This window comes from Neofelis nebulosa, chromosome 18, assembly GCF_028018385.1.
Source record: "Neofelis nebulosa isolate mNeoNeb1 chromosome 18, mNeoNeb1.pri, whole genome shotgun sequence".
Taxonomy (NCBI): Eukaryota; Metazoa; Chordata; class Mammalia; order Carnivora; family Felidae; genus Neofelis; species Neofelis nebulosa.
Genome location: NC_080799.1, coordinates 3915327 through 3943227, shown reverse-complemented (window position 1 = coordinate 3943227; position 27901 = coordinate 3915327). Strand labels below are relative to the sequence as shown.

The following is a 27901-nucleotide window of genomic DNA, read 5'->3' as shown; positions in this document are numbered from 1 at the left end:
GGGGCCGGCGTGACGGCCGGCCGGACCCGGAGGGTGGCGTTACTGGCACGGGGGGGAGGCCGGGGCCCCGCAGGCACTGCAGGCAGGGGTGGGGAGGGGGCCTCAGGCCTCGGGGCCCCTAGTCCAGGCCAGAGTGGGGGGGCGGGGGGGGCCCGGGCCCGGCTCAAGGGCCGGCGGCGGCGGAGGTGTTGGCTGAGGGGCGGAAGCAAGTACTGTAGGCGTCCCGGGTGAGGCTGTAGGTGCAGTAGGCCACGGCGGAGCCCAGCGTCAGCCCCGTCATGTAGGACACGGTCATGGTGTTCCCTGCGGACGAGACTGGACCTGAGGGAGCAGGTGGGGGCGGGGCAGCAAGGGGCGCTCAGAGGACCGCGGTGGCCAAACCCATGCGGACCAACCCGGCGGTCTCGACAAAGGGCTGCTGGGCGGCAGCCCCGGCTTCTTGGGTCCGAGGCAGCGACCGGCACCCGCTGCCGAAGAGGCGGCCGTCCCAGGGCTGTGAGACACCCCGATGGGAGCACGTCGGGTGCCCGGGGCCTTGCCTGCTTCTCCACCTCCAGCCCCCCACCTCCACGTGCTTCCCGGTCACGGACCGTCCAGGGCGTCTAACGGGGCTTCTGGGACCACTGTGCGCAGAACAGACTCCAGGGCCCCTTCCCCCACAAGCCCCCACCGTCTCAAGAGACGGCAACCCAAGCTTCCTGCAACAGCCCCAAAGTGGGGGGCTCCCCCTGGACTCCCGTCCCCTTCTCACACCCGCTCTCCCAATCCATCAGCTGGCCCCGTGGGCTCTACCATCAAAACAGATCCAGAAACCACCATTTTCCTCCAGAGACAAGGCAACCTCCCCTTGTTGTCGGGGTCCCCGCCCCTTACGCTGTCGACGGACGGGTGCGGGACCCGTCACTCCTTTCCTGTCCCCGTCTGTTCCCTCCCCGCTGTCCTAGCAGCACCAGAAGGGGTCTTAAGACACATTAAGGTCCAGTCCGTCCTCGGGCCTCCCACTGCCTGCCCTGGCGGCCCCACCCCCCGCCAGCTCTGCTTCTGGGCTTTCCCACCGGCTAGTCCCTAGCACTGTCACGTGTCCCTCACCAGTTTCTCCAGGTCGGCTGTCAAAAGTCACCTCCTCAGGGAGCCTTCCCAGACTGCTCTGCTTACATGGCAAGCTCCCATCCCAACTCCCACATCCCACTTCTCTGCTTTACTTTTCTCTGTCGTACTTACCACTCAACGTATTACATGCCCTGTCACCCGTCACCTCTGCACTGTCAGCCCCACGAGCGCAGGAAGCGCTGTTTCGTGGCCGCCGAGTCCCCAGCACCTAGAATGGCGCCTGGCCCACGGTAGGGGCTCACCACGTAGTTGTGGAACGAAGGAACGAACGACCGACAAGCACGCTCGCACTACAAACTCCCTGAGATCGATCTGATCCCGGAGCCCAAATGCACCTTCTTGTCGCGTGGCAGGGATTTCCGCGGGCCTCGATTTCCCTGCCGGGCAGAGGGGTGCCGGGCCTTACCCGCCAGCTCCCGCTGCTTGGGGCTCACTTTGCCCGCCGCCAGGATCATGGGCACGCTGCCAAAGTAGCCGTTGCTGATGCCCATGAGCAGAGAGAAGACGCAGGGCCAGGCTGGGTGGCGCAGGGCGGGCGTGCCGCTGGGGTAGACGCACAGGATGAAGAGGGGGATGAAGACCACACGCAGGCAGGAGCAGGCCAGCAGGTGGGTGCCCCTCCAGTCCACGGGCAGAGCTGCCAGGATCTGCGGGGAGCGAAGCACGTCGGCCCCCTCCCTCCACGGACGCCACCACTCCGCCGTCTCCACCGCGGCCCCCACACGCGGCCCCTGTCTCCACACGCTCCGGCTCAGGCTGCGTCCCTGTCCTCACCCAGCCGGGACCACCAAATCCACCAAATCCCGCGTCACAGCGACACGTGGTCCTCGCCGTGTGTCCAGAATCCTTCCCAACACCGCAAAGATCCCTCCTGCTCAATCCTCACCGTACCCTCGCGGGACGAGCTCTTGACCCCGCTTGAAAAATGACACCCGAGGCGCCCAGGGTCACCTGCCACCACTCCCACAGCAGGAAGCCGCAAGATCTGGAGCTGAGCCCGCAAACTAAGCCTCGTTCCCTCAAGAACCAGACTCCCTGCTGTGTGACCTCGAGCAAACGGCTTTCCCTCTCTGAGCCTCAAGTTCCCCCACGTCAGGCCTGTCCCAGAAACGGGACCCTTGATCTTACTCCAGCCCTGACCCCCCCAACCCTGTCCTGCACCCGCAGCACAGAGCACTCTGCCCAGATTCTCCTGGCCCCTGCGGGGCGCTCCTGCCCCCGGAAGTACTTCCTGTGCCGTCTTTGGAGGCCTGCCCCGGGGCCCTGCGGGCCGAGCACAGACACAGAACGACGGCGCCGGACTTTGTGCGCACGGCCGACAGGCAGTTCGGAGCCGCCCCGCACGGTAGTGGGGCCGCGTCATTGCTTGGCCACCGCCCTCCCCACTCGGGAGACGCGGGCGCGCTCGGCTCGGGGCCTGCCCCTCCCCCGGGCCTCCCGGCTCTCGCGCCCCCACCGCCTCTCCCCCAGACGCAGGGAAGGGGCTGCGGGCCTACCTTGCCCACGAAGTCGGAGAGGTTGAACACGGCCATGATGAGGATGGGCAGCCACTCGCCCAAGACGCAGTGGCGGACCTCGGACTCGAGACCCGGGAACAGGCACAGCGTGATGAAGTAGGTGACGGCGATGGACAGCATGTCGGCCCAGATGGCGCGGGCCACGGCGTAGCGGTGCAGCAGCAGGGCTGCGGGGGACGGGCCAGGGGTCAGGGCGCAGCGTCCGCGCCGGCACCGCACGTGCGCGCAGTGAGGCCCACGGGGCCGGGGCGTCACCGGACATGCGCGGAGCACGGCCCCGACCGCCCCCGCCCCACCCCACGGCGCCGCGCGCCAGGCCCACGGGGCGGGCCGCGCGCGGAGCACCGCCCTGCCCGCCCCCGCCCCCACCTCTGAAGGAGGGCCAGCTGCGCGCGACTCCCAGCCGAGGCACATCGAAGCGCGTGTAGGCCCCCCCGCCGTGGCTGGTCACCTCGTGGGCCGGGCTGTCCTTCGGGGACCCGCTGTTGGCCAGGCCTGGGCCTTGGTGCTCCTGGAGGGAGGACGAAGCAGCGGCCGGTGGGGTTTGGGTGGGGGCCCCTCAAACACACCGAGCCCCGTCCGCCTCTGAGCCCCTGCAGATGCATGTCCCTCTGTCCCCAGTGCCCTTCCTGTGGGTCTTCCCGTCTCCCCTCCCCCACGGGCCAGGTTTCAGCCCAGAAGCCACTTCTTGGGGAACCTCCTTGGCCACCGGGGGGCCTCGTTCCCGCTGTGGGCCTTATCCCAGCACCGTGACACGGCATGTGGCCTGGTGGTCCCCATCCTGAGCTCACGGCAGCGTCTCCCATGCAGAGCCGGGGTGACCCTCCGGACCCCGTCTGGGGGGGGGGGGGGGGGACTCCGCGCCTCCGCCCCACCGGCCCCGCTGCCGCCACCAGAGGGCGCCCCGCCCCCCAGCAATGGCTCCGGGCGGCCTGCCCGCGGGGACTCAGGCCACAGACAACGCGGTGCCACCGAGGGACGCAACCTGGGTCCGCAGAACGAAGGAGGCCCCGCGGGACGCAGCCCGAGGCCACGGCGTGGCGGAGACCGCCAGCGGGACTGGGCGGGGGCGGCGCCCGGCAGACTCACGAAGTGGACGTCCCCCGCCGCGACGTCGTGGTGCACCCGGTAGCCGGCCCTGCAGCCGGGGCGGCTGTCGCGGGGCCGCGCCGTGTGGTAGAGCACGAAGCGGCTACGCCGCACGAGCAGGTGCAGCAGGAAGCATAGCAGCTCCAGGCCCGCGGACACCAGGAAGAAGATGAGCGTGCTGGCCCGCTCGTCCGGCAGCAGCAGCTTGGTGAGGATGCGGCTCAGGGACACCATGACGCCCGCCGTGCCTGGAGCCGAGGGGGCGCCGTGCTGGGCCCAGGCCTCGGCCCCCGCTCAGCGCCCCCGGCCACGCACCTGCCCCGGCCCTGCCCCCACTCTGCCCCCGGCCCCGCACCCGCGCCCGCCCCCGGCCCCCGGGCCTGGCCTGGCCCGGTCTTCAGACACGCAGGTGTCACAAAATGCGACCACTCAGAACGTCCCTCCCTGGCACTGCGTAGTCACACGCAGGAGCATTTCTAGAACGCCTGCTGCGTATCTGGCACCATCCCGCCCTGAGGACACAGTGGGGACAGAGGGGACATAGGCCCGGCCTTCCCGGGGCTCGGCGGGGAAGGCGGCAGAGAAGTCGCGGAAAAATGCCAACACCCGCGCACAATTCTGCGGGGAGGCGACGGCCGGGGGCGGTGTCCCCGGCAGGGTGGCTGTGCTCGTGAGGTCACGAGGGAGGGCAACGGGGTCGTGGCAGGCAGGAGGCCTCAGGCAGGATGTGGGTGTGGGCTGCTCCCAGAGTGTGGGGCTCCTGACTGCGTAAACCACCCCAAATCCGCACCGCTCCGGCAGATTCCTTGGTCATCCCCGCGGCAAAATATACAGAAGTGATCTGCTTGTCCAGTGCTTCCTGGAACCAAACCCCACAGACCTGAGGCCTGGCGCCCTGGGGCCATGTGGTCACCACACGGGAGGGGGTGCAGAGTACCTCGAAGACGAGAAGTGGGCCCAGCTTCCTGCCTGGACCCCGGCCCGTCCAGGTGCAGAAGGAAGATTGGGAGCATCTGCAGGAAGGTGCTTCGAAGGGGGTCCTGATGTGTGGGCAGGGGCGGCAGGGCAAGAGGGGAGCTGGCCCCCCCCCCGGACCAGGGCTGGAGTGCGGGGCAAGTCTAGGTGCTGGGTAAGTGTCCGGTGTGAGCAAGGAGGGGGCCATTCACTGACCAGGGGCGGGAGGACAGGGCAGATGGGCTTGGGAAAGCGGGTCTGAGAAGCCAAGTGGGGGTGCCGGGCAGGGGTTAGCTCAGGGGTCTGGGGCTCCGAGGACGGCATGATGCTGGACGTCACGGTTTGGATAGGCTTACCCCCGCACATACACGCACACACAGACACACAAAACGCACAGACACACGGGCACTCCAAGCCACCACAGATCCCCGCTAGGAGACGTGTATGCTTCTCGCGCAAAGGACCGCATGCTTGGAGAGATGTGCACACATCAGAGCCGCATCCCTTCCCGCCAGGAGTCCCTGCCCCCCACCAGCCAGGCGCGGGGAGACGGCAGTCACGGTCCCCAGCGCCGGGTCCATGGCATGTCGCGGGGGGGGGGGGGGTCCCCTCCAGGGGGCCTGCCGCTACTTACTCTCCCCGGTCATCACGCCCTGCGTGTACCTCTTGGGCAGCATCCCCGTGTAGCCATAGAAGCTGGATTGCTGCACTTGGGGGGACAGACAGAGGAGTAACCGTGAGATGCCACCCATCACCTGTCAGCTTGGAACCAAATTCACAAGTCCGAGAGCACGCGTTGGTGAGGGTGCGGGGAAACAGACGTGAGCATCGCGGGCAGCACAGAGATTTGGTCCCAGCGCCCTGTCCACCAAACCGAGCGTGCGCGGCCAGCCGGACCCCATGACTGGCTCCGGCCAATGAATCACGTGCAGCGACGTGCCCCGCGTCTGGCGGAGGCAGTGAAAAGCCCACGTGGACTGGGGGTGTGTCTTTCCCCCAGCAGCAGTGACCACTGGGAACCCGTGTTACAGTTACCGCTGCGGCCCGACTCCCAGTGACTGTGGAGCACTGCCCCCATCCACGTGTCGAACGCGTGGCAAGAACCAGAAATAAGTCTCGCTCTACAAAGGCACCGAGATCTCGGAGCCAGCTGGTTTCTAGAGCCTCACTGCTCTCGTCCCAACCAGCACCGGGTCTAAGGGGGTTAAAGACTCACTGGCTCGGACCCAGCAGGCTGGCGCATCCGTGGTCTACACGGACACCCTGGAGCGGTCACACTGGGAAAACATCTGCTTTTTAACCAAATGGAACAGAACAAAACACACCCGAGGACACGGCCTGGAATGAGAACAGTTTCCAGAAGCCTTGATTTCACTGATAAACAGGTAACTCACACTGGCTTGTAACAGGAAGTGTGTTTCTTCCCGCTCAAGAAGAACTTGAAAGAGTACAAAACAACAGGCCTGGACCTTTCCAAACGTCATGGCCGTGGAAACCTGAGGACCCTTGGGGATTAAAGGGGATTAACGACGAACGCAGGACACGATCCTGGATCGGATCCTGGATCAGAAAAAGAAAACGCTAAAGACGTTTCCACGGCGATTGGTAATACGCGCATATGGGTTGTAGATAAGGTATCGTGGGGGTCAGTGTTCAGTTCTCGGACGTGAGCAGCGTTCAATTCCCAGACTCGGGCAGTTGTAACCCGGTTACAGATGAAACGTCTCGGCTTTTAGAAAATACACCCTCCGGTGATAGTACGTAGGCAAGACACGTAATGACGTCTGCGCGTAACCCCCGAATGGTTTAAAGGGAAAACATAGCGTATTTTATGTTGATATGCATTCAGGAGCAAAATTTATACGCACCTATGTACGTAAACGGGGGGACAGAGGGAAAGCCTATCCGACAAAACATTAGCAACCGGTGGTCGGTGTATGGGAATTTATTATCCTATTTTTGCAACCTTCCCAGGGGTTTGAAATAGTTTTAAAATTAAAAGTCAGAAATACAACTTTGAAAGCCAGTCTCCAAGAGAAACACAGTGGCGTGGTCACATGGGCAAGATAGTTCCTGAAGTGCAGTCTCTATCTGAGAAAGCCAGGGAACTGCCTCCACGTCCACAGGGCACGCAGGGGTGTGCAAACGTGTGCCCAGCGTGTGTGTGCGTGTGCGGAGCGTGCACGGGGATGTGGCAGGCGCTGTGCGTGTGCACTGTGTGAGCACGCACATGGGGCACGCACGGGGGTAGGTGCCGGCACTGAGTCCTTGTCACCTCGTGTCGTTACGCTCCCAGCAGGCGGACGGGATGGGGGTGGCATGGCCAGCAGTGGGTACTTAGGGGCTCGGCCCCGGCCCCCGCCCTGCCCGCCTCCCCCCCTCCCCCCCCCCGCCCCGCCCCGGCCCGGGCTCCTACCTGTGCAGCCTAAGGCCACGGTGCCCACAGCGGCCAGGTTGATGGCGTAAGCCTGGTGGTGAGAGAAGAGCTGCAGCCACACGTCACAGATGCTGATAAAGAGGAGGGGGCCCAAGGCCAAGAGGTAGCCTGAGGGACGAGAGGCCAGAGACGTGGGCACATGAGGCTGGGGGCTCCCCCCGTGCCACCCCTCCTGCAGAGCCAGGTCAGAGGTGCCCTCTCTGTCTGCCTTTCCCCCTTTATGCTGGGAGGGCCGAGGGCACCTTAGAGGGCTCAGGAGGGGTGCCTGGAAGGCTTCCTGGAGGAGGCCCCATTTGGGCTGGGCCTTGACACCGGATGTTGCCATGAAGAGGAAAGGGACAGGAAGAGCAGACTAGGCCCCAGGATGCAATGCGGGGCGCACAGAGCCTCCCCAGGTGCAGGTGTCACGCTAGCACGTGGTGCACCCGCCACAGGCCTGACCCTGCTTTCATACGCCGAACTCTGTAACAGTCCTAGGACATGTGCCCATTTTATAGACGGGGAGGGTGAGTCGCAAGGAAACTGGGGTGAGTGGCAGGCCGGATGCGTGAGAGCTGGGAGCCCCGGCGGGCAGCGTACCCGCGGTAATCCTGGTGTGAAGGTTCAGTCTCTCCACCAGCACGTTGTTCAGGAGCACGGCCACCAGCGCCACCAGGATGTAGGTGAGGCTCATGTCGAACACGATTGAGGTCCCTGCAGGAGGCCGGCCAGCAGCAGGTGCTCAGGGGGAGCCCCGTTCCCTGCACCCACCCTCCCCAGGGGCCGCCTCCTTGCGCCGCCCGAGACTGGCTGGCGGCCCAGAGAGGGTGAGCGGGCGCTTGGAGTCACTCCGCGCTCGGCAGCCGAGTGAGGATCTGAATAAAATGGGCTTCCCCAAAGCCGAGGCCCGCTTGCGGGGTCTCCGGAGGGCGGCGGGCCAGAGCTGAGTGCGCCGGCCGGCCTGTGGCGGGCGGGACACGACCGCGGGGGACCCACCTGGGTACTTGTGGTGCAGGTAATCCACGTCGGTGATGAAGCTGTTGTAGGGCAGCAGGAAGCCCACGCCGGCCAGCAGCATCGCAAAGTAGATGGCGTGGTAGCGGTCGTCGGGCACGGGCTCCCCTACCGCTAAACCCAGAGGCGGCAGGTTAGAGGCGGACAAGCCCCTCGGAGCCACGGCCGCCGTGCCAGGACCACAGTCTACCGTAGCACCGCCACCCCCATATCCACGGGCCATCGACACCATGGCCACCGCCCCCACATCCACCTTCGTGGCCAGAGCTGCCCCAGTCATGGCAACCACCCACGGCCATCACCACCACGGCCACCAAGCAGCTGGCTTGACGGGATGGAGGAAGGGCCGTCGGAAGACTCAGCCAAGGTGGAACCCTCCAGAAGGTTTGCTCTAACTCGGTGTCTAACACATGGGGTGATCTCCCCTTTGGCACCCAGGTGTCCGGGGAGCACGGGCGGCCGTGGGAGTAGCACCACTCACGATGACCTTCAAAAGCCCGCGAGCAACATGCCTGCTCCCCACCCCTGTGCCTCGAGGCTGCCGGCCCAAGGGGACGGTCCTGGTTGCGACAGGAGAAGTGCTTCTAGGCAGAGACACAATGATCCCATTGACCTGGGAGCGAGACGGCCACCAGGCACTCTGGACACCTCCCGGCCCTGAATCAACGGGCAGAGGAGAGGGCTGCCTTCCTGGCTGGGGTGGGTCAACCCGACTACCAAGGGGAAATCAGCTTGCTGCTGCCCGTGGGGACAGAACAGAATAGAACGGAAGATGACAATGTCCGGATTGCAAGAGGTTCCCTATGGCATCTCTTAGGACTTCCAGTCCCCGGGACTGAAGTCAACGGAAAACAACAACAATCCAATTGTAGCCTTTAGAAGTGAAGGTCTGGGTCAGCCCACCAAGCAAAGAACCAAGGCCAGCTAGGTGCTGAGGGTGAAGAGCACGAGGAATGGGTAGCGGGGAAAGGGGGTCATAAGTGCCAGCTAGGACCACGTGACCGCCTCAGAACCGACAAATGCCATTGTCACGCGTGTTTCTTCCTTGTCTTGAGTTTGCATATGTGTATTAACCGGGAACTCGTGTTTTGTCTGCTTTGTGACCTTAGTGTCGAACCTAAGACACGTTCACGTGTTAACGCCCCGTCTCAGTATTTATGTTACGAGCTGTCAAAGGAGAGGTGGGAACGTGGGAACGTGGACTTTGCATCTTCCTGGGAAAGGATCAGCGTGTTTTTGGTTAGCTGTGTCACCCCAGGCAGCGGTATGACTTTGTTGGTGTCTTTATTTGGAGGTTAAGTGTGGTTTACAGAGCCGTGTATGGGAGCCAAGGGGGCAAGGGGTGGACTGTGGTGGTCAATTTTATGGGCCAATTTGGCAGGCTAAAACAGTCCCTCGTTGTTCAATCAAACTGACTGAGGTGCTGTTGTGAAGGGATTTTGTGGATTAAAGTCCCTCCTGAGTGGACTCTAAGTTAATCAAAAAAAAATTACCCTGGGTGGGCCTGGCCGAATCAGGCAAGACATGTAGGTCTTCCCAGAGCTGAGACCCTAAACAGCTCATGCCCCTGGGGTTTCCTGAGCACCTGCCTTATGGACTTCAGACCTGCTGTAGCCAGGCTCCACTGTGGATGCTTATTTCCTGTAACAAATCCATACATGTGTGTATATATCTACACCTACATACCTACATCTCTCTCTCTGTCTGCTCTCTCTCTATGTGTCTCCTACCGGCTCTGTTTCTTGGCTGAACCCTGACTGACCCAGCCACCGTCACCACAGCTACTATAGTCAATTTTTTTTAACGTCTATTTATTTTTGAGAGAGAGAGAGAGAGAGGGGGGGGGGGGGACAGACAGAGCAGGGGAGGGGCAGAAAGAGAGGGAGACACAGAATCCGAAGCAGGCTCCAGGCTCCGAGCCGTCGGCACGGAGCCTGGGCCGCCATCCACGTCTCTGGCCACATGCTATCTAGTGCCACACCCGGCTGGGGGAAGTCTGGCACCTGGGGGATGGGCCGGGAGCTGGCCCTGCCTCGGCACAGGGGAGCAGCGAGGTTACTCCAACCCACTGCAGGGCTCGGCCAGCAGGACCTCTGCTTCCCATCTGCAGACAGGGTGGACGGAACCAGAGAACAAGCCCCTATTTCCGAGCCTGCGCTGGTGCCAGCATAAACTATAGCCACCCCAAACGAAGTATCACAGGGGCCTCCTGAGCGCGGGGACAGCCCTAAGCGATGTTCTGGGGCTTCCACTGCAGCCACACGGAGGGTAGTACCAGTCCCCTTCCTCTTTCCTAGAGGACATAACCCAAGCGCAGACAGTGGTAACTTGCCCACGGTCCCCCAGTGGCAGAGAGACGGGGGGCTGGGGCTGAACCCAAACCTGTCCAGGGGCAGCCCTCTACCCTGCAAGTCTGATCTCAGAGGCAGCCTGCCTGGTTCCTCCATGTGGGGAAACAAGCTCAGAGAGGTTTAGGCCCTTGCCCAAGGTCACACAGCCAGGATGAAAATCAAGTCTTTGAACCTCACATCAGTCCTTCTTCCAGGCTCTTTCCCATCTCCACTGAAGGGAGGCCAGTGAACGTGACCCAGGCGACACGTCACTTCCAGGCGGAAGCCCTACGGGGCAGACTCACCGTGCGCCCCCTCCAGCCACCCAGGGGTCAGGAAAGCCCATGCTAAGACGAAGCCTCCTCAGCCTGGCTCCCTGACCTGCGCTGGACGCCGCGTTGGGGTGTGGGCCCTGCGACAGCGGGCTTGCGTGTCCCCGTGGCAGGCGTGACCCATCCCCACACCCCCTGGGGCCTGCGCTCAGAGACGCCCCCCCCCCCCCCCCCCCGCCAAGGCGCCCCTCCCCCAGGGCTCCGGTCCCCGCGGCCAGGCTCGCACCCTCACTCACCAGAGTCCGTGAAAACCGGGGCACCCCCGGGCCCGCCGTCCTGGCCCCCAGCTGTCCGCACGGCCACGTCCTCCTCCAGCTGGCAGCCGTCGAAGCCGAAGCTGGTCACCACGGCCCTGTCCGGCGTGCCCGCCACGCTGGGCTCCTTGAGGCGCTGGCTGCCCACGGAGCCCATGGCAGCCGCGCTGCGGAGAGAGGCGGGGAGGCCGGCTGAGCCAGGGGGGCGCCCCCACCCCCGCCGCGCCCCTGGGTCCTCGCTGCCACTCTCCCAGCCGCTCTGCAGCAGCACGGCGGGGCCCGCGCCCCTGCGCGCCTCGGGGAGCCCGGGACAGGGGCCCGAGTGCAGCTGGCGGCAGCGCGACGGGAGGGGAATCCACGGCGAAGCAACGGTCCGGGGCTGGAGCGCCGGGCGGAACAGCCAACGCGGCCCAACGCTGCGCCCCGTGTCCCACGCACGGCTTCCCTCCGCAAGGGGGTGCCCGACGCAACTCATCTAGGGCGGTGTGCGGTCAGAGGGGGACACCTGCCCCACCCCCACTTGCACTCTCTCTCAAACGTCAATAAACCTTTAAAAGTTAAAAAAAAAAAAAATAACTGTGGGGTGCCCGAGTGGCTCAGTCGGTTAAGCGTCCGACTCCGGCTCAGGTCATGATCTCGCAGTCCGTGGGTTCCAGCCCCGCGTCGGGCTCCGTGCTGACAGCTCGGAGCCTGGAGCCTGCTTCGGATCCTGTGTCTCCCTCTCTCCCCGCCCCTCCCCTGTTCGCGTTCTGTCTCTGTCTCTCAAATCAAGGGTTAGAAAAAAATTTTTAAAAATGAATAAACATTAAAAAAATTCTACAAGAAAGGAAGAAGCCAGTTGATCCATGACGGAGAGGCACCCCCTGTGTAGGTAACGCTGTGTGTGCAGCTGGGTGGGGGGAGTCTTGTTTTCTTTCCCTAAGAGAGTTACCAAGTTTTCCTTCTTTTTCATTTTTAAGATTTTTTTTTTTTTTTTAAGTAATCGCTACACCCAGCGAGGGGCCCGAACTCACAACCCTGAGATCAAGGCTTTCGTCCTCCACCGAGGGAGCCAGCCAGGCGCCCCAGCAATTTGGTTCTGTAACAACTGTTACTCATTTATCTGATCGCAAGCTCGCCTCAGAGAGTCTGACACAGAGGTGGGACCGGAGCATCCGGCACTGAGCGCGGCATCTCGGCCCCGCACGGGCGTGTGGGAGAGCCCCCAGAAGCAGCCAGGGGAAGGCCCCCTTCCCGAGGGATCCCACGTGCCAGGGATTACTCCAGGCTTCTCTGAGGTTGGCCTGTCACCACCCTCCACCTCTGCCTGTTCTCGTTTCGTCCCGCTTCCTCCTGCTCTCCCGCCTCAGTTTACCAGCTCCCAGCCTCCAGTCACCAAGCGCCTCCTGCTGGCCCCATGTTTCCACCTTTCCCAGCTCTCCGTAGAGTTTCTACTGGGGCCTTGGAGCCCGGAGCCATCCTGCCTCCAGGCTGCTCCGGGGACTGGGGAAACTGCCGGGCTGATGGGCACCCAGGAGTATGGAGGAGAGGGTCACCGGCTTCTCCGTCCGGAGGCCGGAAGCAGGTATAACCTCCCTACAGGCTCGGTGCTTTTCCTGAGTGCCCCCCAGTCCCGGGCCTCTGGCCACATCTGGAGCCGGGAGACCCAGTAAGATTTAGGACAGAGTTGGATCTGGTGTGAATGACCATGGCCTTGCTCCGTGGCCTTGGGCAGGGTTCTGCACAGGAGGCTGGAGACCCTGGGCTCCACCTTCCCAGCCTCCCTGGATAGGGAGGCCAGGGAAGGGGCCAGCGGCAGAGCGATGGAACACTCAGGATGGGAGCCCATCCCCAGAGGACACCCGAACCCCGAACTCCTGACCTGTGTTCTGCAAAGCTTCCCAAGACGCAGCGCCCTGGCCACGCCTGGCCACGCCACCCGGGAGGGCGGACGTGCTCAGCATCAAGCCGGGAGGTGGCCCCACTGCTCCCTCTGGCTCCTTGGTGAGGCAGGCAGCTGCCACCCACGATGCCTGCCTCAGCCACCGTCCCCACGTGCTCCTCCAGGCCCTTCCTGTGGGATCCCCCTGTGGCGGCCCCATGGCCCCTGGGCATGACCTCACCGGCCTGGGCACAGGCCAGGCCTCACCGGGTGACAGAGTGGGGGGGGGTGTGTGCACTGAGATGGCTCATCTCCACCTCTCCTGGCCTACGTCTCCAACTCGTCCCTCCTCGGCCCCCTCACCCACACCAACAGCCTTGGAGCCTCGGATCGTCTCCGACCCATCCCTCCTCTTCTCCTGTCCCTCTTTCGTTAAAATTTAAGGACACGCATGTGGGTTTAAAAATCTGAGACTGCCCGGGTTCTTCTCTCCTCCCACCGCCCCCCCCCCCCCCCCCGCCTACTCCTGCCAGAAGCCCTTGATGTCCACCCCTGGGGAGTTGAGAAGACATGGTTCATTTCTTTGGCCATCAGGTCACTAGTCCCTGCTCAATGGGCCACCCCTGGGCCTCAGTTTCCCTACCTCCCTATTGTGGATGAGGATGGGGAAAAAGAACTTCATAAACTGTGGGGGGGGGGGCTGGATCGTCAAAGGCTTGGTGGCACACGGGAGGTGCTCAGAAATCACACAAGCCCCCGCATCAGGACACTGCGGCAGGCTGGAGAGGGCTCTTGACCCCAGTGGTCCAGAAAGCCTGGCTCATGCCCCCGCTTGGCACAGAGAGCCAAGGCCAGAGGCCACGAGGGTCGCATCGGAGCCCCAGCAGGGCTGACCACCTTTGGCGCCCTCATTTCAGCTGTGACTGAGCGGACACGGGTCCTGAATGGGCTCCCCGGGTGCTGTGAGGCACTGGGTGTCTGGACCCCAGGGCCAGGCTGACCCTTCCCTCCCAGGGGCTGTGCTCTGCCTCCAGAGGCGACGAGGAACCTAAATTCTATTGGGAAAGCCAGCCTGCTGGCCCTCTCAGGCCTCACACTGGTCTGGGCCAGAAGCCCCAGCTGGCTGGCCACCCTCGGACGGCCCCGGCCCCCTGTTCCCGGGCCCGCTTGAGTTCTCTGCTGCTCCTCCACAGGCTTCCAGACTGCCCCAACTCCTCCCTGTTGGTTCTGCCCACAGAAAAGTGGGCTTCAAGGCTCCCCGGCCGCCCCCTTCCTACAGCGGCTGTTGGAGAGGTGAAGGCACTGGCCGCGGCGCCGGCTGGTGACTCGCTCAGCCCAGACCCACCTTCTCCTCCCTGGCCTTGGTTTCTGCAGATCTCAGGGCTGACAGCACCCTGCACCCCCCAGGCTCCTTCTGCCAGGCCAGCCCTATCGGCAACAAAGTTGGCTCCCAGGCCTGTGCCCCCCAGGCAAAGGGCAGACTCCGCAGGCTACCACCAGGTGACCACCCCCCCCCACCCCCCCCCCACCCCCCCCCCCACCCCCGGCTCAGGCCCTGCCTCTTACAGCAGCTTTTCCAAGAACTAGGAGGCAGCTGGCTGGGGGAAGAGGTGTGATGGGGCAGAGGGGGTCCAGGGAGGAACTTCAGGTGGAGGGACCCTTTGGGCCTGCCGGGGGGCAGGGAGGTGGCTCCCAGATCTGGGCACGGCCTGGGGCCACCGGCCACTCTCCCCTTTCCCGGGTCTGGGTCCTACGCTCGCGGCGGGGGAGCCGGCCCGGTCCAGACGCTGGATGGGGCAGGGCAGGAGTACCCTCTTCCTAGGATGAGGGCGGGGGGGGGGGGGGTGGGAGGTTCGGGGTCCCCAGCGCCACGTGCCCCCGCCCCTGGACTCAGCCGCCCGAGCCGGCGCGGAGGGGGAGGGGGCGCGGAGTGGGGCCGCGCGCGCCGCAGACAAAGGCTCCGACAGGTCTCTGCGCCCCAGCCCATCGCCGTCCCCGTCCCCGCCCGCCACCTCCGCGGTGACCGCTTACCTCGGCACTGCCCCGGCCCCGGGGTCCTCGGCGCGCCCGGCCCCGCCTGTGCCCGCCGCCCCCGCGCCGGGACCCCCGGGCGCCCGCGCCCCACGCCCCGCGCTTCGGGCCCGGCGCAGCCGGCGTCCTCCGCGGGTCCGCGGTCCGCGGGCCCCGGGTCGGCGAGCGCGTCCGGGGGGCGCAGCGGCGGCGGCGGCGGCGAGCGCGGCGGGGGCCACCGCGCTCCGCCCCGGCCCGCCCCCCTCCCGCTCGGAGCCCCGCCCTCCCCTCCCCCTGCCTGTCTGCCCCGCCCCCGCCGTCCCCAACCCACGGCGCCCGCAGAGGCGGGGGCGGGGCCGAGGCCGAGGTCGTCTTCCCGGACACCCCGGGGAGGGGCGTGGTGGCACCGGGCCACACCCCGGGTGACCTGAGGTTGACCTAGCCCGCCACCCCCAAGCCCACCTCCCCGCGTGGATGCCCAGGCGCACTCATCCCCTTCCCCGGGCTCCTCTGCCCTGAGTCAGCCGGGGAGGGGAGGGGGGGCAGGCGTAAGGTGCCCAGGTCAGTGGGTGGGCCAGCTCACGGGGTGGCCAGACTCAAAGTTTTGAAGGATGAGTAGGAGCCCGTGGGCTGGAGACCTTGAGGTGCGCGGATTCCAGCCAGGTCTGAGGATTGCCGCTGCCCCCTGTGTTGCTCCCTCGCTGGGTGCCCACCTCGGTCCAGTCTCTCCTGCCCCCCAGCTTGGGAGCAGCCCCTGACTAGGTAGATGGAATTATAGCCTTCTCTCAGGGCTGAGGGCCCCAGCTCCTGTGCCTCTGTCTGAGCCTCGGTTTATTCTTCTGTAATGTGGTTTTAAGAGAGACTGTGGAAGCTCAGGGGACATTACAGAGGGGAGCCCACTGGGGCCCTGGCACAAGAAACGAGCCAGCGATGGGGCGGTTCCACATGCAGGGAAAGGGGTCCTGCCTCAAGGTGACAACAGGAACCGGCTGGGAGGTGGTCCTTCCAGGGCTGGGATCTGTGTCCTTGGGAAGTAGGTGAGCCCCCTCCCCACCCAGGAACCAGCCACCAGGATGGGATCAGAATACAGCACCAGCCACGCCCCTACCTGGATGCCTCCTGTCCCTTTCCACCAGACTCGCTGCTCCTCCCCCTGCCCTGAGACCCACCTCTGCCATCCGACAGGACGCCCAGAGCCCACACTGTGGTTGGCACCTGTTCTCAAAGCCTTGTCCCCCTCTAAAAGACTAGAAGTCCCCTGGGAGAAGGCCCTGCTTGATTTCTGTTTGGATCGTCAGTGCCCGGAGGAGTGCATGGCGTGCGGTAAGAAGCAGATATTTGTTTGAAGGGTGGACTGAACTGAGCGCTGAGTAAGGCTGCCTTGAGTGAAGTGACAGGGTGTGCTGAGGGTGGACGCTCCCCCTGCCCTTCGTCTGGCGCTGTTTGGACCAGGGGAGATGGCCAGTTGCTCTAAGAAACTGACTTTAGAGTAAATGAGCCTCGGACTTCCCATGGGTCTGGAGCTTTGAAAGCTCTCCTCCTGGGGGGAAATAAAACTTCTTCGGGGTGGGGGGCACCCGGGCGGCTCAATCGGTAAAGCGTCCGAATCTTGGTTTCGGCTTGGGACATGATCTCACAGTCCGTGAGTGCGAGCCCCATATCAGACTCTGTGCTGACAGCACGGAGCCGGCCTGGCATTCTCTCTCTCCCTCTCTCTCTGCCCCTCCCCTGCTCTCTCTCTCTCTCTCAAAATAAATAAATACACTTTAAAAAATTTTTACAAAATTACTCGGTGTGTGTGAGACGCTGTTCTAGATACAGAGGACACATCAGGGTCCCTGCCCCCGTGGGGTGTCAGTCCCCAGCAAGCAAGCAGTCACTTCAGGAAGTGTCAAATGCCTGCAAGACAACAGGACAGAAGGATGGAATAGTGTGTGACTGCGGGGATGGGGTGGGCATCATTGTCTAGTGGTCAGGGAGGGCCATTCTGGGAAGGTGACGTTTGAATTGACTGATGGGAAGGAGCCCATGTGGGGAGGTTTGTGGTTAAGGGTGTTTTGGACAGAGGGAACAGCAAAGTCCCGGAGCCAGAAAAAGCTCATTATATTCAAGACCAGAAAGAAGGTCAGTGTAGCGGGAACAGGGGAGGAAGAACCTTCCGGTGGGAGACGGGAGGTGAAGTCAGGGCAGAAACCAGCCTGAGGGGGACCTTGTTGGCAGGGGGAAGGTGGGGGAGCCCCAGGGGTGTTTCGGTTGGAGGAAAAAGCATGAGGTGATCTATGTTTTTAAAATCCTCCATCGCTGGTGGGAGTGCAGATTGGAACACCCTTCTGGAAAGTAAATGGGCCCCCAAAACGTGCCTACCCTTTGGTCCGGAAAACCGAGCCCAAGGCAGTCATTCTAAATACAGAAAAGGCAAGGGGCGCCTGGGTGGCGCAGTCGGTTAAGCGTCCGACTTCAGCCAGGTCACGATCTCGCGGTCCGTGAGTTCGAGCCCCGCGTCGGGCTCTGGGCTGATGGCTCGGAGCCTGGAGCCTGTTTCCGATTCTGTGTCTCCCTCTCTCTCTGCCCCTCCCCCGTTCATGCTCTGTCTCTCTCTGTCCCAAAAATAAATAAAAAATGCTGAAAAAAAAAATTAAAAAAAAAAAAATAAATAAATAAATACAGAAAAGGCTTGTAGAGGAAGAGGTGCACTGCACCATTGTTACACTTGAAAAACTCAGGAAGGCCAGTGAAGGACCACGTAACCACACAGAGAAATCCTGTCACCACTAGACGGTACGGTTCTGGGGTACTTCCAACATCATGGAACCGCCAAGGTCAAAGTGGTAAGTGACACAGAAACAGGAAACGGGAAGGAATACAGAAGACACTTTGCATCGAGGCCCCAACATTAAAAAGACAAAACAAACCCAGAAAACGGGTAAAATGATTCTCTGGGAACCTATAAACCTGCTATCAGAAGAGAAAGGAATCTAAATAGAACAATCACTTGATGGAAGAAGATAGAGGGTTCCTGGGTTTGTTCGTTTTTTTAATGTTTTATTTATTTTTGAGAGAGAGAGAGCCAGAACACGAGTGGGGGAGGAGCAGACAGAGCGGGACACACAGAATCTCCCAGCACAGAGCCAGACACGGGGCTCGAACTCACAAGCTGTGAGATCATGACCTAAGCTGAAGTCGGACGCTTAACCAACTGAGCCACCCGGGTGCCCCAAGGGATCCTGTTAAAGAACAATATATTACCCCTGTGCCCAAAAACCCAGGCTTGGTTGGGCAGGTTCACAGAATTTCAGAATTTTACCAAACTTATATAGAAGTTACTTATAGTAAACTTCACTGTTCCGGAGCACAGGAAAAAAATAAAGAAAGGAAGAGCTTCCTAAACCTGACAGATTTCTCTAAGAAAAGAACACATCAGTCTCACCTCTGAATATCAATATAAAATCCTCAATAAAATAGTAGCCAATGAAATCCAGCAGCACATTGAAATCAGCAAGCTCTACAACAGGGAAGTGCAGGGCAGGTCTGATGGCAACTATGCTATTAACATCATGGCTCGTAGTAACAGCTCAAAGAGAAAACCACGGTCATTGATACAGATACGAAAATGGCAAAATAGGGGCACCTGATTGGCTCAGTTGGTTGGGTGTTCCACTCTTGATTTCGGCTTGAGTCGTGATCTCGCGGTTTGTGGGTTCAAGCCCCATGTCAGGCTCTGTGCTGCCAGCACGGATTCTCTCTCACCGCCCCCCCCCCCCCGCCCCTCCCCTGCTTATGTGCTCTCCCTCTCTTAAAATATATAAATACAAAATTAAAAAAATAATAATAAAATGGGTGAAATACATTTGGTTGGCACTTGGTAAAATGCAACCTCTGTTCCCAATGACTTGCAAAGTTTAATAAAATAGGAATCAGTGGATTTTTATGTGGACAGCAAGTCGAAGGCACATCTCTTTATTTTTTTTTTTTTTAATTTTTAAATGTTTATTATTTTTTTGAGAGAGACCACAAGCAAGTAAGGGGCAGAGAGAGAATGAGACACAGAATCCAAAGCAGGCTCCAGGCTCTGAGCTATTAGCACAGAGCCCGACGCGGGGCTCGAACTCACAAACTGGGAGATCATGACCTGAGATGAAGTCGGACGCTTAACGGACTGAGCCATCCGGGCGCCGCAAGGCACATCTCTTCCAGCACAAAAGCAAGATTTGGATGCCTAGTCTCACCCTCTAGTATTTGCCCTGTGCCTCCCCTACTTTGGAGTCCTTGTTGACATTGTTAGGAAAAATATATATAAGATATTTAAAAATCAGAAAAGAGAAGTAAAACTATTGTTATTTATAGGTGACAGGACTATATAGCCGGAAGATCCAAGAGACTCCAATTTTAAGAGATTTCCACAGCTCTCCCATCTGTGAAGTACAACAGACAATCAGAGAAAAGGCAATGAAAGAAAAGATACTTTGATATTGGCAACCAAATAGATAAAAACTCCCTGGAATAACTTTTTTGAGTTTTTAAAAATTATTTATTTTTTTTAACGTTTATTTATTTTTGAGAGAGAAAGAGAGGCAGAGCATGAGTGGGGGAGGGGGAGAGAGAGAGAGGGAGACACAGAATCCAAAGCAGGCTCCCGGCTCTGAGCTGTCAGCACAGAGCCTGATGTGGGGCTCGAACTCACAAGCTGTGAGATCATGACCCGAGCTGAAGTCGGACGCTTACGTGACTGAGCCACCCAGGCGACCCTTAAATTTTTTTTTTTTTTAATTTTTTTTTTCTCAACGTTTTTTATTTATTTTTGGGACAGAGAGAGACAGAGCATAAACGGGGGAGGGGCAGAGAGAGAGGGAGACACAGAATCGGAAACAGGCTCCAGGCTCCGAGCCATCAGCCCAGAGCCTGACGCGGGGCTCGAACTCATGGACCACGAGATCGTGACCTGGCTGAAGTCGGACGCTTAACCGACTGCGCCACCCAGGCGCCCCAACCCTTAAATTTTTAACATTTATTTATTTATCTTGGGGGGCGGGGAGGGGCAGAGGATCTGAAGCAGGCTCTGCCCTAACAGCAGAGACCCGGGTGCCGGCTGGAAACCACGAGCCCTGAGGTCACAACCTGAGCCAAAGTCAGACGCTTAACCCACTGAGCCACCCAGGTATCCCTTTGGAATAATCTTAATTAGAAATGTTCAACACCTATACAAAAAACTTGTAAAGGGACATTAAAAAAAGAAGAAAGGAAAGAAAGGAAAATCTTTGTGAGGAAGATAAATAACCCAGAGGAAGATAAATAAACAGAAGGAAGATAAATAAACAGAAAGCCTGCCCCGTTCTTCGGCAGGAAGACTAAAAGTGTGACCAAGATGTCATTTCTCTAAATCAATCCTCTGATCTCACATCATCCCAGTAAAAATAACAGCAAGATGTCCTTCCTTTGGAATCAGATAAACTGATTCTGCAATTCATATGGGCAAATGTAGTTGCGAGAAGGATCCCAGAAAAGACCGAAGAAGAAGGAGAAGGAGTCGAGACGAACTTGCCAGAAACCAAGGCTAAAACCAAGCTCCTGTACTGAGAGCGGTGTGGGCTAGACTTTGATGAGACGAACCAATCATGGGGACAGAGCGTAGTTCCAGAAGTCACCCAGATGTGTGCACCGATGAAGGTAGCCTGACGTGTCGACGGGAGAAAGATAGATGATTGTGTAAGTGTTGCTTGCGCTGGGGGGGAGGCAATCTGAAAACAAGATAAAATAAAATAAAATTGGGTTCCTATCTCATGCCTTATACCCAAGCAAAAACCAAACCCTACCACCAACAGAATAACAAGAAAAAACTCCAGATTTTTGTTTTTAATCATCTTATAGGAAGAATGTTCTAAGGAAGGCCCAGAACTCAGAAGCCATTAATGAAAAGACCACTAAAAATAAAATGCGTGCATGGAAAAACCCATGATAAAAAAATGGAAAAGTGGGGAAAATATTTGCAACATATATGACAGGTATTACTTCCTTAATATATAAAAAGCATGTGCAAATCAAAGTGGAAAAGATCAAATAACCAATAGAAAAGACAGGTAAAGTCCATGAGCTGACAATTTACAAAAGAAAAAAAAAACAACAACAAAACCAAAACCACAGTGGCTCCAACATATGAAAAATTGCCCCGGTCTACACCTACTAAGAGAAACACAAATTAAAGCTATAATGAGAGGCTGTTTTTCTCTTATCAAATAGGCCAAGACCAAAGTTTGAGGGGAGAGGCCCTCGCACCACATGGGGGTAGACCGTAGACTTGTACGTCTGTGGAAGGAAATTCCGCACCTCGGTCAAAATCTTTCATGCAGAAACCATTTGATCCATTAACTATTTTTTAAGAATGTGTACGTGATACTTGCATATCTGTTCAAAGCTATGTATTCAAGGGACATTTGTTGCTTTTTCCTAACACCAGAAGATTAGAAGGTCTACTTGCATTGATGTGGATCCATTTACAAGATACACTGTTTAGTTAGGCAAAAACAACACCAACCAACCAAACAAAAAGCTGCCGAAAACTATGATGGCTAATTGTATGCATCAACTTTAGGCTGGCCCGTGGTGCCCAGGTATGGGTCAAACATTGTTCTGTATATTTCTGTGAGAGTGGTTTTGGATGAGGTTTACATTTAAATCGGTGGACTCTGAGTGAAGCAGATTGCCCTCCGTAGTGTGGGTGGGCCCCGTCCAATCAGTTGAAGGCTGAATGGAACAGGAAGCTGATCAGCCCTGAGCAAGAGGGAGTTCTGCCAGCAGCCTTTGGACTTCAGCCACGATGTCAGCTCTTCCTGGGTCTCCAGGGAGCCCACCCACCCTGCAGATTCGGGGCTTGCCAGCCTCCATAATTGTGTGTCAATTCCTTAAACTAAATCCCTGCGCATGCGCACACACACACACACACACATCCTGTTTCTCCAGAGACCCTAATACAGTGTGCAGAATATGAAAACGTTTGTGTTAAAAAGGGAGAGCACAGGGGCCCCTGGGTGGCTCAGTCGGTTGGGCATCTGACTTCGGCTCAGGTCATGATCTCAGGGTTTGTGGCTTCAAGCCCCACATTGGGTTCTGTGGTGACAGCTCAGAGCCTGGAGCCTGTTTCAGATTCTGTGTCTCCCTCTCTCTCTGCCCTCTCTCCCTTGCTTGCACTCTGTCTCTGTCTCTCTCGAAAATAAATAAACATTAAAAATAAAAGAAAAAGAAAACCAGGGAGAGCATAGCTGGGAGTGCTCACCGGCACATAGGTTGTTCTGGAAGGATGCACCATAGGCAGGTGATAGTGATTGCCTTGGAGAAAGGAGCCTGTGGGGCTGGGGCCAGAGAAGGGACACTTATTTCTACTGTGGCCTTTTGCACAAGTGGAATTTTTTTTTTTATTTATTTTTTTTATTTTTGGGACAGAGAGAGACAGAGCATGAACGGGGGAGGGGCAGAGAGAGGGAGACACAGAGTCGGAAACAGGCTCCAGGCTCCGAGCCATCAGCCCAGAGCCTGACGCGGGGCTCGAACTCACGGACCGCGAGATCGTGACCTGGCTGAAGTCGGACGCTTAACCGACTGCGCCACCCAGGCGCCCCCACAAGTGGAATTTTTAAAGGGGCGCACGCAAGATACAGAATTATGCACACAGTATATTCACTCCACACAGAGAAATGATTATAACGAAAACAACATTGGTCGTCACTGAATATTCCTCTCTGCGTCTCCACCTTTTCCACAGTAAGCCACGGTCATCTGTAACGCTTTTTGCCACGCACATGCTTATCATGGAAAACAAAACGTGTTTATGTGCAGGGACGCCTGGGTGGCTCAGTCGGTTAAGCGCCTGACTTCGGCTCGGGTCCTGGTCTCACCACTCGTGGGTTCGAGCCCCGCGTGGGGCCCTGTGCTGACAGCTTGGAGCCTGGACCCTGCTTCGGATTCTGTGTCTCCTTCGACGCACGGCCTGCCCCCCAGAGATGCCCGCTCGCGGGAGGTGAACGCCGGGCCCCGTCCCGTCTTCGGCGCAGCGTCTCCCGCGAAGGGCCAGCAGACTCCCCACCGCGGCACTCTGCACGTGTACCGGGGACTCGGTGACTCACGCTGGCCACGGGGAGGTCGCTGGTGGTACGGAAGCGTTTTCACCTCACCACCGCCGCGGTGACACGGCCGGCCGGTCCCCCGAGGGACAGGAGACGTGTGACGCGCAGCCACGCGGCCGAGGCCGCCCCCGGAGCCCCCGACGGCCTGTGGGCAAGCCGGTCAGGGCGAGCAGAGTCGCCTGGCCTGCCACCCTGTTGCGTGCCGCTGGCCCGTCCGTCACGTGGCAGCATTGCGGCCGTGGAGAGCGGAGACGCCGACTCATCGACGTTAGCCGTGGCTTTGAGGGCTACGCTGTCCTGTGCCTGGGGACCTCGTGACAGATGCGTGCGCCCCGCCTTGCCCCATGCCGGGGGAGGGACTTACTGCACTCCTGTTCCGTCACCTGGGCCCGGGCAGTGTACCCGGCTTGGTGCAGGGGGAGGCCGTGGCGGGGTCCGCCTCGTGGACAGAGTGAGCGGGGGCCTCGCTTGGCAAGTTCCAAGTGCTGTTGTAAATGGCCTCAGATGCTCCAAAAAAAAAAAAAAAAAAAAAAGGTCATCTTTCAGTAGGACGGCTACCAAGGCCTCCTCCTTGGCCTCTTGGCTTTTGCCACTCTGCCCTCCAGCCCACCTTCCCTGACACAGCGAGCTTTCGAAAAGGCGTCCTGCTAATTGTCTCCCGTGCTTCCTCAGGGCGGCAGGGATTGAAACCCAAAGCCCAAAGTGTTCTAACCCGGCTGACCGCTTCCGACTGTTTCCTTCCACTTGCTGACCGTCGAGGAGAGGCTGAGAAGGGGGCATGGGCTCCGGGTGGGCTCGCTGTGCCTCGGGCCCCACCGGCAGGGGGGTTCTGCTCAGCTCCGCTCAGTCCAAGCTGGTGTGATTCCTTTGCAGACTTTGTGGGCTTCCTGCGTACCTGACTGCGGTATGCTCCGTCGGGCAAAAGCCACACACGCTTGTCTGTTGGAGACATCTGTTTGGGGCCATGCGACAGGCACTTCAGAGTTTGAGGAGCCTGCTCGTCGAGCAGAGAGAGGCTAAGTCTCCAGATTCCCAGAAGCCTTTCCATCTAGCGAGAGTTTCAAGAGTTTCAAGCATGGCCTGGAGTGTCTCTTAGCCACGACTTTTACTGCGGACAGTGGCACCTTTGAGATTTTGCTCGACCTGACACTGTGTTACGTCGGCAATACTCTACATTTGATCTTTGCCTCGGGTGAATCCTTTCCCTGGGGCCTGGGGTCTTTCTTTCTTTTTTTTTTTTTTTTAATTTTTTTAATGTTTATTTATTTCTGAGAGAGAGACAGAGAGAGAGAGAGAGAGAGAGAGCAGGGGAGGGGCAGAGAGAGAGGGAGACACAGAATCCAAAGCAGCTCCAGGCTCTGAGCTGTCAGCACAGAGCCCAAAGTGGGGCTTGAACCCATGAACTGCGAGATCATGACCTGAGCTGAAGTCAGATGCTTCACCGACTGAGCCATCCAGGCGCCCTGGGTCTGTCATTTCTAGTGGCCCATCCAACCCACCCTCCAGGTGTGAGCCCTTGTGCAGGAACCTCGAGGGAGACACTGGCCCAAGCTAGACTTTCTAGAATAACTCTCACTGTTGCAGTGACGACAGCCTCCAGCCTGGCCGTCCATCGTCCATCCTTCCCAAGGGGCAGGGGCCGCCGCAGACCTGACACTCAGTCTGGGTGATGTGCCTCACCAAAGACCAACAGGCGACTCAAAGCATCATCCTACCTCCTCCAGCCACAGAGTGGGCTTGTCTCGTTTTGGGGGAGAGAGGGGCTCAAGATGAGCTTTAAAATAAACTTAACGTCTGGGTGCCCGAGTGGCTCAGTCGGTTAAGTGTCCGACTCTTGATTTTGGCTCAGGTCACGATCTCACGGTGCATGAGTTTGAGCCCTGTGTTGGGCTCCACGCTGACAGCATGAAGCCTGCTTGGGATTCTCTCTCTTTCCTTCTCTCTCTCTGGGCCTCACCTGCTCACATTCTCTCTCTCTCTCTCAAGATAAATAAATAAATGAACAAACTAACAATGTCCGCAAAAAGACCCATAAGACTTGTATTCATAAGGGTAAAAACCCGGCCACAGCCCAGGCATCCATCCATCCAGCAGGAGACGAGTAAACAGACCGGCTCCTTCCGCGCCACGGCGATCTACGCGGCAATAAAAAGGAACATGCCACCGATACCCCAGTAACTGTGAGGAATGTCAAGGGCGTTGCACCCAATGTGAAAAAGGCCGACCCCAGACGGACTCCTATCCACTCGCACGAAGTTCTAGTCTAGGCAACACGGATCTAAGGTAATTAAGATAGTGACCACCGTCGGGGAGGCGGGGGGGCACAGGGCACTCTCCGGGGCCAGCGCCAAGCTCTCTATCTCGGCGGAGCTCCGGCTGCTTCCGCAACGTGTGCATCTGTCACAACTCCCCAGGGGTCCGTTTTAGATTTGTGCCTTTCGCTGTTTGTGAGTTTTGCCTAAAAACACACACCAAACAGCAAAACAAAAACAACCCCCTCCCCCCAAAAAAGAACAAAAAGCAAAAAAACCAGAAAACAAAGCCAAACCCAATACTGACCTCTAGCTAATGACCTGCATGTTGAGGGGTGAAGTTCACTGATGTCTGCCACCGACTTTGAATGCACTAAAAACAACGTGACGGGTTGGTGGCTGGCGAGGGGGACGCGGGGACGGGCAGCTGTCCCAGAAAGCCAACAGAGCAAATACAGACAGTGAGCATATGGGTGTTTGCTGCACAATTCCTTCGGATCTCCTTTATGTTGAAAACTTTCATAATAAAATGTCGGAGGAGAGAGAAGGATAAAGAGAACCCAGCAGTGCCCCCCGCCTGGCCGTCGCTGCTCCACGGGGGCTGTTTCAGGCCACGGTGGCCGTGCCAGCTGCTTCCTACGGAGCTCAAACCTAATTTAGTCCCAACTTATTAACTTAAAGCCCATTAGAATCTTCCCATCAACTGGTATTTGCAGCCAACAGCCAGACAGAGAGTGAAGCGCGGGGCCTGCCCAGGACACACGCAGCCAGGGAGGGAGAGGGAGCCTCCCGGGGGCGGAGGGAGGGACGCCGCCTGGGCTGTCGTCCAGGGCCAGCCAGCTGGACGCGCCGGGCACGGCCGGGCTCCACAGATCGCCAAGGGGCGGGGGTCTCCACCCCTCAGTATCGCCCCTGGTGCAGGGACGGCCTTCACCTCCGTCGCCTCCTCTAATTCTTACGGGGACTGGGGCACCCCCCCCCCCCCCCCCCCGCCGAGCCCCTTTTAGGGATGAAGAAGCCAACAGGTGTGTGGTGGGGTGGGAATCCCCCAGGGATGCTGGGTCGTAGTCATACATGCACCGTTCTTCGTGCTCACAGCCACCCCCGGGGACGTAGGGATTATTGAGTCACTTTAGGGCAGGTCCCAGGGACCAAGGCATCAAAGCCTGTTTCTGACCGTGGACAGAAAAGGCCTCTGCCAGGCCCAGAGAGGAGAAGGCCCTTGCCCGGCGTGGCCCGCCAGGACGCAGAGTCAGCCCCGTCTCTGCCTCCCCCCAACCCCACAGTGACTCCGGGAGGGGAGGCTGAGGCTCGGAGAGGCGGGAGGGCTTGGCCCAGCCACACAGCCAGGCCAGGCAGACACTCGTCCCTCGCTTGTCCCTCCCTCGTCTGCCTGCCCTGGGTTATGCCACGCCCTGGAACGCCACACCCTTAGACCTGGAGATCAAAGGAGTGGCCTGGGCCAGGGGTGTAAGCCGCCTCCTGGGTCTCCCCGACTCGACGCCCCAGGCCAGCCAGCAGGGTCCCAGGGCTCCCAGGGCTGCTGCGGCCTGGCCCCGCTCCAGAAGCTTTTAGTAGGAAGAGCTCTTTATTACGGCTGCTGTGGATGAGGCTGGCGGGGGGGGGAGCCTTGGAGGGAGCCCGGGACCTGCTGACTCCCCCTTCCCTGCCATCCCCGCCCGCCTAGACCCTGCACAGCCTCTGCGACTCCCCAGCGACACCCAGCCTCCTGTGGCTCCCCCTCCCCCACAGTCCGTCCCAATCTCCTACCCACGTGGTTCCCTCCACCTGCAGGGACTGCCTGTCCACACACACTCGCCACTACCCTTCGGCTTCTATTCCTCTGTCCGCAAAGCCTCGGGGCCCACAGTCCCCTTCTCCGGGGAGCCTCCCCTGACTTTGGCGAGGTAGGAATGACCCTGAGCACTCACTGGGTTGTCAGGCATCGGGGAATCCTTACCTGGACCACAGCCCGAGTTACAGAGGGGGCTGAGGCCCAGAGACCTGAAGCCACTCGTCCAGCACCACACAGCTCAGAATCTTGAGGACGTAGCTCCTCCCTGGGTCTCAGGGCAGGGCTGGGTCTCGAGGAGGGCTCCCCATAAGTGAAAGGGAGGATTACCGTCGGGGGGCGGCGCAGAGTGACGCCAGTCCAGCGTCACCAGATGAAGGTGACCAGATTCTCGTAGACACCTCCGTTCCCAGAGCACCTACACGATGTCTCACGTTCTGCTCTGGAATCAGCACGCCCATTTCACAGATGAGAGGATGCCAGAGAGTCACAGAGGCTGGCCCAGGCTCTCCCGGCAGCCTCCGCGGGAGGGGAGGGGCAGGTCTGGGACGGGAGCGCCGGAGATCGGCCGGCCGCACCTGAGCCACACCTGAGCCGAACCTGAGCCGCACCTGGGCCTTACCTGGGGCTTGTCTTGCTCGGTCGGAAGCCTTACCGGTGCAGGTAGAAATTGCTCGGCAGACACGCTGTTCGCCGGAGGCTTTGTACTCTCTATTTACAAGAGGAGGCTTGTGAGCAAATTAGCAGGGTAACCAGGGAAAATGTTTGGCTTCCGTGGGTGGGAGTTGGAGCCATCTGTTCCCGAGTGCTGAGCAAACACTGGGGCCAGAGCGCCCGGCAGAGCCGTGGAGAGAGC

The 27901-nt window shown here is 59.4% G+C and overlaps 1 protein-coding gene across 3 annotated transcripts; it reads right to left on the bottom strand.

Moving 5' to 3' along the window:
• Positions 1–55: 55 nt before the first annotated feature.
• On the bottom strand, positions 56–27847 carry SLC29A4 (solute carrier family 29 member 4). Of its 3 annotated transcripts, none has more exons than XM_058710352.1 (11): positions 27668–27847; positions 10999–11183; positions 8083–8214; positions 7687–7800; positions 7087–7215; positions 5305–5379; positions 3717–3964; positions 2997–3138; positions 2607–2794; positions 1517–1757; positions 56–321 (listed from the first exon to the last, which is right to left on the bottom strand). In XM_058710352.1, the coding sequence occupies exons 2-11, from the start codon at positions 11171–11173 to the stop codon at positions 164–166; spliced, it is 1602 nt and encodes a 533-aa protein (XP_058566335.1). In that variant the 5' UTR covers positions 11174–11183; positions 27668–27847; the 3' UTR covers positions 56–163. The 3 variants fall into 3 exon arrangements, with proteins under 3 accessions (XP_058566335.1, XP_058566334.1, XP_058566336.1); XM_058710351.1 differs by lacking the exon at positions 27668–27847 and adding an exon at positions 14909–15149; XM_058710353.1 differs by lacking the exon at positions 27668–27847 and adding an exon at positions 14909–15148 and having other exon boundaries at positions 56–303.
• Positions 27848–27901: the final 54 nt, after the last annotated feature.